Source organism: Toxorhynchites rutilus, chromosome 2 (assembly GCF_029784135.1).
Source record: "Toxorhynchites rutilus septentrionalis strain SRP chromosome 2, ASM2978413v1, whole genome shotgun sequence".
Classification (NCBI taxonomy): Eukaryota; Metazoa; Arthropoda; class Insecta; order Diptera; family Culicidae; genus Toxorhynchites; species Toxorhynchites rutilus.
This window is the reverse complement of record NC_073745.1, coordinates 179,677,878-179,689,220: the sequence shown is the minus strand read 5'-3', so window position 1 is coordinate 179,689,220 and position 11,343 is coordinate 179,677,878. Positions and strand designations below refer to the sequence as shown.

The following is an 11,343-nucleotide window of genomic DNA, read 5'->3' as shown; positions in this document are numbered from 1 at the left end:
AAACACGTCCGTCTCTGTCGACGGTCGGAGTGGAATGTATTTTTTTTTTGCCATCGCTCCCTTTTAACGCTCATTCGTTCGTCTCGTTGGACCCGCCCCTTTGGCTGAGTCTGCCGATTTGTCTCTATCCTGTGAGTGTGTACCGCTAGAGTATAAAAGCTGTCCCCTTTGTATAGTCCTACGTCACTCCGGTTATGTCCCCGACATTACCCACCCGTCTTTTTTTTATTTAAACATTTTCGGGCGCTTGAAGGTCCATGCCGAGTGTCGGAGATAGGCATGTGGATGGGGTACGTGTACGGTTGTTGTGGTTAGAAGAGAAGTCCTACTGCAGCTTAGTGCTGCATGTGGTGACTTCTCTTTTTTTTATTAAAACATTTTCGGGCGCTTGAAGGTCCATGCCGAGTGTCGGAGATAGGCATGTGGATGGGGTACGTGTACGGTTGTTGTGGTTAGAAGAGAAGTCCTACTGCAGCTTAGTGCTGCATGTGGTGACTTCTCTTTTTTTTATTAAAAAATTTTCGGATGCCTGAAGGCATGTGGATGGGTCACATTCGACTGCAACGTGGTGCGTGAGCGATGATATGTGCGGGTAGTCACACTGATCGCGCATAGGATGGCTTCTATTGATTTGTTTCAAAAGAACCTTCCTCGAGGTGCACGAACTTTCTCAACACTTGAGATGCCTTATGCTAGACATAAGATAGGCATGTGGATGGGTCACATTCGACTGCAACGTGGTGCGTGAGCGATGATATGTGCGGGTAGTCACACTGATCGCGCATAGGATGGCTTCTATTGATTTGTTTCAAAAGAACCTTCCTCGAGGTGCACGAACTTTCTCAACACTTGAGATGCCTTATGCTAGACATAAGATAGGCATGTGGATGGGTCACATTCGACTGCAACGTGGTGCGTGAGCGATGATATGTGCGGGTAGTCACACTCATCGCGCATAGGATGGCTTCTATTGATTTGTTTCAAAAGAACCTTCCTCGAGGGGCACGAACTTTCTCAACACTTGAGATGCCTTATGCTAGACATAAGATAGGCATGTGGATGGGTCACATTCGACTGCAACGTGGTGCGTGAGCGATGATATGTGCGGGTAGTCACACTGATCGCGCATAGGATGGCTTCTATTGATTTGTTTCAAAAGAACCTTCCTCGAGGTGCACGAACTTTCTCAACACTTGAGATGCCTCATGCTAGACATAAGATAAGCATGTGGATGGGTCGTATTCGACTGTAACACGGTGCGTGAGCGATGATATGTGCGGGTAGTCACACTGATCGCGCATAGGATGGCTTCTATTGATTTGTTTCAAAAGAACCTTCCTCGAGGTGCACGAACTTTCTCAACACTTGAGATGCCTTATGCTAGACATAAGATAAGCATGTGGATGGGTCGTATTCGACTGTAACACGGTGCGTGAGCGATGATAGGTATGGGTGGACATATCATTCGCGTGTAGGATAGTAGATGCTGAGCAAATCATAAACTTTTGAAACAGCCCAATATATATATAGACAAACAAGTTCTTCTGTACCGAAACCGCTCACAAAATAACAAAACGCACATTTATATACAAGGTTAATCCAGCGAAAAACACTAAAAGTAAATTTGAAATTATAATTAATTAGCCTAGCTTAACTATCTTAATTTATACACAGGAATTTTATAACTTCTGTTCATTAAAATAAACCACCTAGAGATAGAAGTTCATCGAATTTTGTTTCATTGTCGCTGTGATCAACATATTATAAAATTCTTTTACATCAACCCCGAGATGTCGAAGAAATCAACCAACTCTGGACGGGTAAGCGTCGCATTACCTACGACGGATGACGTAGCCTCAGGTAACGCAGGTGTCGTTGAAACGTTAGCAACCAAAAACTCCGTCAGCATAGTTCCCCCTCCTAGCGGAACGCAGGTAAATTCTAAAGTAATTAAGGCTCAATCATCCAAACCGAAAGTGCTAAGTTCCATTGTTATTGGTGGAAGCTCAAAGTCAGCTCCGTCAGTGTCCGACACGAGGCGAAACCTCATACGCGTTGTCCGAAAGAAACAAGATTTTCATTGTCGATTATGTAATGAGCGGGATAAGATGGTACAGTGTGATGGTTGTGAACAGTGGTTCCACTACGAATGTGTGGAAGTTACAGATGATGTTGCGAACGTTACCTGGATCTGTCCCATCTGCAATACAGCGAAGGATTCAGGGCCAGTAGTGACTAATCCCCCCACTAGTATCAACACAGAGCAGAGCATTCATAACACTCCAGAAGAGCAGCAGCAAGGACAAACCGAGCCGGCTAAAAAGGATGTGCCCTTGGAATGTCCAAAAAGTAAGGCATGTTCAGGCAGGAGTGAAGCAAAGAGATTGAGAGAGTTAGAGCTTCAAAAACTCAATGACGAGTTTCAATTGGAGAAAAAGTATTTGGAGAAAAAGTATGTGATCCTGAAGGATTGCGTTAACGATACGTCAACTGTCGTCAGTGATTTGGAAAAAATGTCTAAGATTCAGGAATGGGTCGAAGAAACCGAACGCCATGGTGAAGAGGACGATTCCGGTTTAGTGGAAGAGGAGACGAATGGACATGCATCGAACAACGCGAAGCAGTCACAGGAGCACCCCGCTCCAAATCTCACTCAGCCCAATATCCGACCATCGATTCCTCTGGGTCAACAGGATCAACCGTCGCAGCGTACACACACGCACCACCTTAGTACCACTGGAAATCGACCATCGATCACTCCTTCGATGAATCCAGGCACATTGGTAGATGGCAACGATTTCATTCCCGCACAGCGTTCAACTCCAGTTCATCGACCATCTCTGGCTGCACCACCCGCAGCGACAGTTAATGACGAAATGGTGTGTGTATTGAATCGAAGTCAGCTTGCCACACGCCAAGCTGTTTCCAAGGACTTACCAGAGTTCAGTGGGAATCCAGAAGACTGGCCACTGTTCTTTTCGATGTTTAACTCCTCAACCCAAATGTGTGGGTTCTCGAACGAAGAGAACATGCTACGCCTGCGGAAATGCTTGAAGGGAAAGGCGCTGGAGGCAGTGAGGTGTCGACTACTCCATCCAACTAACGTAGCCGGGGGGATGTCGACGCTGAAGATGCTCTATGGGAGACCGGAGGCTAAGCAATAATTCGGAAGGTTCGCTCACTACCTCCACCGAACATGGAGAAACTGGAAACAGTTGTGAATTTCGCGCTCACGGTAGAAAATATCGTTGCTACGATTCAGGCATGTGAAGTTGGCGACTTTGTGTACAATTCATCACTCAGGTACGAGCTGGTAGAACGGCTCCCATCGTCACTCAAAATGGACTGGGCAAGATATTCTCGTGGGAAACAGAGTCCAACGCTCATCGATTTCAGCGCGTGGCTATATACAACCGCGGAAGATGCCAGCGCCGTCATGATCAGTAGCAGTAGCGAGCAGCGTGTTCGGGGAGGCAAGAAGGATGGCTTTCTGAATTTTCATTCCGAGGAGGGATCCCCCAGTACAAGATCTACCGAAGCTTCGTTCAAAACAAAATCATCCGGTGTAGTCGTTAGGGATCAATGTACAGTTTGCAAAGGTACTTGCCCCTCTGTAGCAAAGTGCAAGAGATTCCAGGAATTTAGCTACGATTCCAAGTGGGCAACCATCAAGGAGTGCAAGTTATGCCGGAAATGCTTGCGAAAACATAATGGGTCTTGTAAACAGTCCAAACCGTGAGGAATGTACGGATGCGAATTCCTGCATCATCCGCTGCTTCATAACACGCAAAAACATGAAATCTCAAGAAGTATAGCGTCGAAGCCAACACCTCCTAGTACCGCACAAACAGAAACGAGGAAAACCAATCAAAGTTGCAATGTTCACCAAGGTCAGTCGGACATACTATTCAGAATTGTTCCTGTCACGCTGTATGGACCAAAGAAGACGATACGCACATACGCGTTCGTTGATGATGGGTCCGAGCTCACGCTAATGGAGCAGAGTCTGTCCGATGAGTTGGGTGTGCAAGGACCGACAAAATCGTTATGCTTGAAGTGGACCGGCTGTACGCAGAAAATGGAGAAAGAGTCGCAGAAGATAAACCTGCAGATATCAGGCGTGCATAGTTCGAAAAAATATGATCTGTCTGGTGTCTACACTATGTCCTCTTTGCAAATTCGTCCTCAAACATTACTGCTTGCGGAGATCCAGAGAAAGTACCCATATCTGGCAAAATTACCTCTCGAGTCGTACTACGATGGACCATGCTAGACTGGGACATGCCATCAAAAGTCGAGAAGGAGGGGACAACGAGCCAATCGCTGTCAAAACAAGGTTAGGGTGGATGCTCTTTGGTAATTGTACCGCCACAAAGAAGGCTGAGCGATACGTGAACTACCACAACGTACAAACATGCGAGTGCAACCGGCATCCAGACGATGACCTACATAAGATGGTGAAAACGTACTTCTCACTCGACAGTCTTGGACTCATAAAACCAGACAAATTGCTGGTGTCACATTAAGACCAACGAGCACAAATGCTCCTGGATACGCTTACTCGACGTATAGCTGACCGATATGAATCCGGGCTCCTCTGGAAGTATGATGACGTCCGACTTCCGGATAGTGAATCGATGGCGCTGAAGCGGTGGAGGTGTCTAGACAATCGTATGAGGAAGGATCCTGTTCTAGCCGAGATGATAAGGGCAAAAATTGATGACCACGTTAGCAAAGGCTACGTAAGGAAGTTAACCGTTGAAGAGTTGCAATCGCCAAGGCCTCGTGTGTGGTACCTTCCGATTTTCCCGGTCGTCAACCCAAACAAACCGGGTAAGATTAGGCTCGTTTGGGACGCAGCAGCCACCGTCCACGGATTGTCCCTCAATAGTTTCTTGCTGAAAGGTCCTGACCAGCTGACATCTCTTCTATCCGTGTTGGTGCAGTTCCGAGAGTTTCGGATAGCAGTGTATGGTGAAATCCGCGAGATGTTTCACCAGGTGATGATGAGAATTGAGGACCAGCACTGCTTACGCTTCTTCTGGAAAGACAATGATCATGCTACGGAGCCGAACATCTACGTAGTACAGTTGATGACCTTCGGTGCCTGCTGTTCGCCGAGTACCGCACAATACGTAAAGAACAGAAATGCCAAGAGGTTCGAACGAGATCATCCCGAAGCTGTCGACGCTATAGTCAACCGACATTATGTGGACGATATGCTTGTGAGCGTGGAGTCTGTGGAGAAAGGAATCCAGCTTGTACAAGACGTCAAAAAGATCCACGCAGCAGCTGGGTTCGAAATGCGGAACTGGATATCTAATTCTAGTAGCGTTCTGGCAGCGGTTAGTGAGGAAATAGCGAATGAGAAGAACCTTGATATCGGAGACGAATGCGCAACCGAAAAAGTCCTTGGTATGTGGTGGGATACTTCGAAAGACTGCTTCACCTTCACCTTCACCTTCACCTTCCGCACGATATGATAGAGAAATCATCTCAGGACACCGTCGACCAATGAAAAGAGAAGTGTTACGCACCCTAATGATGGTCTTCGATCCATTGGGACTCATTGCACACGTTATGATGTTCCTGAAAGTTTTACTGCAGGAGATCTGGAGAACGTCTGTTGGGTGGGATGATCCGATCGAGGACTTGCAGTACGACAAGTGGCTGTCATGGCTGGCCATTTTTCCGCAGATAACAACCGTTGAAATACCACGCTGCTACCGAGTGCTAACACCCGCAGAAGCCGGTACCGATGTACAAATGCATACATTCGTTGATGCAAGTGAGAACGGCTTTGCTGCGGCGGTATATTTACGATTCGAGAATGGCGATACTGTTCAATGTTCGCTAGTAAGTGCCAAAACAAGAGTTTCTCCACTCAAATTTTTATCGATTCCTCGATCCGAATTGCAAGCGGCAGTTATAGGCGTGCGGCTTGCAGATACTATTTCAAAATCGCTCTCAATCCACGTTACGCAGCAGACGTTCTGGACAGATTCCAAAGACGTACTCTGTTGGCTCCGTTCGGATCACAGACGGTATACTCAGTTCGTTGCATTTCGGGTCAGCGAGATACTCGAAACGACAGAGATATTCGAGTGGCGATGGATTCCGACAAAACACAACGTAGCTGATGAAGGAACGAAGTGGAAGCGAGCGCCTTACTTGGCTAGTAACAGTCGCTGGTTCCGTGGACCGGAGTTCCTTTTGCTCAAAAAAGGAAACTGGCCTGAGAATCCATTTCCTGGAAGAACCACCAATGAGGAGCTTCGACCGCATCTCCTCGTTCATACTCGACCCAGGGGTTCGCCAATTTGTCCCCAGAATTATTCCAAATGGATCATTCTTCTACGCGTAACGGCCTATGTGATGCGCTACATTCGCAACCTAAAGCTTAGTTGCTACGGAAAACAACGAGTACTCGGGCAACTGCAACGACAAGACTTTATAGACGCGGAAAACCATCTGTTTCGCTGTGCTCAGTCCGCCGTTTTCGCAGAGGAAATAGCTATCTTCGAGAAGAACCGTTTGCTGAAGAGTTCAGCTAAAAGCATTCCCAGATCTAGCCTGCTCTACCAGTGGTGTGCCTTTCTGGATGAGAATGAAGTTCTTAGAGTCAAAGGACGAACGAATGCCTGTGCGTTCGTCGATCGAGATGCATTTGAACCGGTGATACTTCCCCGCGACCATCCTGTAACCCGCCTCGTTATCTCCGCCATACATGAGCGATTCAACCATCAGAATCACGAGACAGCGATGAACGAAATACTCCAACGCTACCGTATTCCTCATCTGAAGACAACATACCGAAAAATGCGGAAAGACTGCCAACAGTGTAAAATCCTTCTCGCAAAACCACAACCTCCAGAAATTCCTCCTGCTCGTCTAGCTGCCTTCGCTCGTCCATTCACTCACACGGGTGTGGACTATTTCGGTCCAATATTGGTGTCGATTGGAAGACGAACCGAGAAACGGTGGGGGGTTCTCGCCACCTGCTTAACCACTCATGCCATTCACCTGCAGATCGCTCATACACTGACTACTGATTCCTGCATAATGGCCATTCACAACATCATGGCTAGGAGGGGTATTCCGGCGGCGATCTACAGCGACCGTGGAACTAATTTCCGAGCTGCAAGCAAAGAGTTGCAGAGTGCAATAGAAAACCTTGATCACGATGCACTATTGAAGGAGTTCACCTCGAGTCACACCGAGTGGTTTTTCAACCCTCCTGTCACGCCCCACATGGGTGGAGCGTGGGAGCGTCTGATCCGGAGTGTCAAGCAGAACCTTGGTCGATTAAAGTCTAGCAGGCTGTTGACACACGAAGTACTGGAAAACGCATTGCTGGAAATCGAAAATATTATCAATTCTCGTCCTCTGACCAACATTCCAATTGATGGCGACGATTCGCCGGTGTTGACGCCCAACCACTTCCTAGTGGGGTCAGCTAATGGCCTGAGATCTTGGGTTCCTCTGAATGACAGCCCTGTCTTGCTTAGGAACAGCTGGAAGCAATCACAAATTCTAGCGGACTTATTCTGGAAGCAGTGGGTTCGCGACTATCTGCCTACGATAACTCGTAGGACCAAATGGCTCACACCAGTAAAACCAATTACAGTTGGAGATGTGGTAATCATCGTTGATCGTTCATCGTTGAGCCCGATTTACAAACACATATAAAAACACAAAGAAAGTCAAAAGTAAACATCAGGAAACAATCGAAATAGCTAACTCCTTAAAACTACGTTGAAACTACTTCTTAAAATTAGTGAATTTATATACAATTTATCTTATTATCTATCTTATTTGCTATACTAAGACTAGAAAGGTGAGAAATACGTGAAATAGTAAATAAGTTTGATTATTAACCTATGAATGAACTTAAACTTCAAAATAGCAATGTAAAATCTATAAACTCTAGTGTTGATACTAGCATACCGCCATCTTTTCTGCATTTCGGAAAAATAGGTGAGAAAATAACTTGAAACTAAAGCATAATCCTAAACGTAATTTATGATATATTCCTACAACTAAACAGATATATATAGACAAACAAGTTCTTCTGTACCGAAACCGCTCACAAAATAACAAAACGCACATTTATATACAAGGTTAATCCAGCGAAAAACACTAAAAGTAAATTTGAAATTATAATTAATTAGCCTAGCTTAACTATCTTATTTATACACAGGAATTTTATAACTTCTGTTCATTAAAATAAACCACCTAGAGATAGAAGTTCATCGAATTTTGTTTCATTGTCGCTGTGATCAACAATATATATATATATATATATATATATTTATTTATTTATTTGCAATTGTTCATCGGAACATATCGTTCATATATTTTACTTGGCTTAAGGTGAAGGTGGAAGCTAGCCATTGTTGTTGTATAGGTAAAACCGCGTGTAAAAATGGGTTAATAGTGTTTGTGAGAGAAGAGAAAAGAACACGTAAATAGATCAATTCACTTATCAGACTGTGGGGCTTCATTGACACGAGTCTTTGAATACATTTGAAAAAAAATTACAATTCAATACTAAAGTAACATGTATGAACGATATGTTCCGATGAACAATTGCAAATAAAAATATATATAGAAGGTGCATTTGCATAAGTAAAATTCTGATTATACGCGAGCGTTACATGAGCAAATTTATAACACATGCGAATTGGGGATTTTTTGGTATTAACAAGTTCTTCCGCATAGTAACTCGATGTTGATAATTCCTTAATATTTTCCTTCGTTGATCGTATTATTTTCACATATTCACGTTGGAGAGCCTTAACCCTTCTCTTCGCTGGCCGAGGCATTTTGATTGAATGTAATACTTTTCCGTTTACTGTTTTTGGAAGCATATTCAGCCGTGGTAGTGTTCCGAGCTCAGCAGTACAATTTTCTTACTCTATGTTAAAGTTGCTAAAACTTACATTATAGATCCATCAAACGTAAAAATAATATTTGTATTGATATCAGGAATAACATTTTATTGAGTGGTTTTTATAGCTGTTTCGATGATGTTATCTGGCATCAGTGTCGAAAAAATAACCATTGCCGAAAATTGAAAAATGAAAATTTAACTTTCATAGCACTAACTCGAGTTTTCCGACGTTTTTCACTATACAGTGAGACAGCAGAGGAAAATTTAATGTCTTGTGAGTAATCGATTAGAGTTTGGTTGATATTACTTGATGGGAAGTGTGCGAAAACAATCATTTTCTTCACACTGTTTCGCAAAATAATTGATTTTCGGGCGAGGGGTGAGGGAGGGAGATGAAAGAATTGAGCGCCATTGTGGCAGCCATTTGTGGCTAGCTTCTACCTTCACCTTAAATGAAAGAATAATATTCTGCAGAGCAAATTAGGTTGAAATATATAAATAAGCAACATTAGAAACATCTTTTTATTGCTGTAGAAAATGACCCTTTCTCTTCGGCGAGAAAAATATATACATCTTCAAGGACAAAATTATCAATGAAAATCAAATTATCCGTATCAAATGAATATTCTTAGTAGAAGTTTAACGAGTTTTGTACAAGTGGTAAAAAATCGTGAGCGAAAACAGTGTCTAGTAATGATTTTTTTCGCGCATTATTGGGAGAAAACGCAACCTGAAATGTATTTGTGAGCCTGGCTTCTTCTTGAATGGCGTTAACGTTCCCTGTGGAACTTTTGCCGTCTCAACGTATGCATTAACTAGCGTCATTTTTCAATACTTAGTTGAGATTTCTTAAGCCAAATAACACGCCTTGAATGTATTCCGAGGGACAATCTCTAGAATACGCGTGACCACAGTGTAAGTCGAAGGAAATTTCTCTGACGAAAAATCCCCCGGCCAGAGCGGGAATCGAACCTGAACACCCGGCATGATAATGTGAGACGCTAACCACTCGGCCATGGGTGCACTTAGTGTGAGCCTGTGAGCCTGGCAGTATTTTCAATTTCGCTGCCGGAGTAAGTCGTTTGGTCGTTTGGTACTTGGTGGAAGGAAATGCAACGCGCTGATATGATGAATTCAAGTAAGTGATGTGATTTAAATAATCGCGAGTTATCGACCACTCGACGAAACGAAAATCTGAAAGTCTTATGTGCCACTGCCGCGTAGATTATCTTTAGGTATCCTGAAAAGGAAGACCATTTATATGTTCTATATAAATGTCTCTATATTCCATCTAATAGCAAAACCATATATTAGGCAGTCAAAAAAGTCCTGCGGTATTTTTTTTTGAATTTTCATTTGTTCATAAAATTAGTTACAATCATCTGTTTTAAGTCAAATATGCGCCGTTTTGGTCGATGACTTGTTCCTAACGAGATGCCAACTTCATAATACCCCTGTTATAGAAGCTCGCTTCCTTATTGGCAAAAAAAACTCGGATAACCAATTTTCACAGGCCTCTTTTGTGGCTAATTTCTGACTACCTAGCTCGTTCGCCATGGACAAAAACAGGTGGTAGTCACTTGGTGCAAGGTCCGGACTATACGACGGATGCAGAAGAACCTCCCATCCGAGCTCCCGGAGCTTCTGGCGCGTCACCAAAGAAGTGTGTGGCCTGGCGTTGTCCTGGTGGAAGACAATGCGGCCTCTGTTTATCAAAGATGGCCTCTTTTTCATGAGTGCTACCTTCAAGCGGTCAAGTTGTTGGCAGTACAGGTCCGAATTGAGCGTTTGGCCATAGGGAAGCAACTCATAATAGATTATTCCTTGACAATCCCACCAAACACACAGCAGAACCTTCCTGGCCGTTAATGAGGGCTTGGCCACCGTCTGAGCCGCTTCAGCGGGCTTCGACCACGACCGTTTGCGCTTCATGTTGTCGTAAGTGACCCACTTTTCATCGCCAGTCACCATCCGCTTCAGAAACGGGTCGATTTTGTTGCGATTCAGCAGCGATTCACATGCGTCGATACAGTCAAAGATGTTTTTTGCGTCAACGTGTGTGGCCCCCATACATCGAGCTTCTTTGTGAATCCAAGCTTCTTCAAATGGTTAATAACGGTTTGATGACTTATCCCCAGCTCTTGGCCGATGCTACGGCTGCTACTATGCCGGTCTTTCTCGGCGAATTCAGCAATTTTGTCGCAATTTTCGACGACAGGCCTTCCGGAGCGTGGCGCATCTTCGACTACCTCTACACCAGAACGAAAACGTTGAAACCATCGTTGTGCGGTGGAAATGGAAACTGTATCGGGTCCATAAACTGCACAAATTTTATTGGCAGCTTGAGATGCATTTTTGCCTTTGTCATAGTAGTACTGTAAAATATGTCGGATTTTCTCTTTATTTTGCTCCACATTTGCGACACTATAACTCACGAACGACTTAACCAA

The 11,343-nt window shown here is 44.3% G+C and overlaps 1 protein-coding gene across 1 annotated transcript; it reads left to right on the top strand.

Moving 5' to 3' along the window:
- The first annotated feature begins 5,544 nt into the window (after window positions 1-5,544).
- Window positions 5,545-7,689, top strand: LOC129766448 (uncharacterized). Its single transcript, XM_055766979.1, has one exon. It carries the CDS (start codon window positions 5,545-5,547, stop codon window positions 7,687-7,689), a length of 2,145 nt encoding a protein of 714 aa, XP_055622954.1.
- The last annotated feature ends 3,654 nt before the right edge of the window (window positions 7,690-11,343 follow it).

What these genes read in the sequence shown, in the direction of transcription:
- LOC129766448 (XM_055766979.1), top strand. Translation starts at nt 5,545, where the DNA reads ATGGTCTTCGATCCATTGGGACTCATTGCACACGTTATGATGTTCCTG.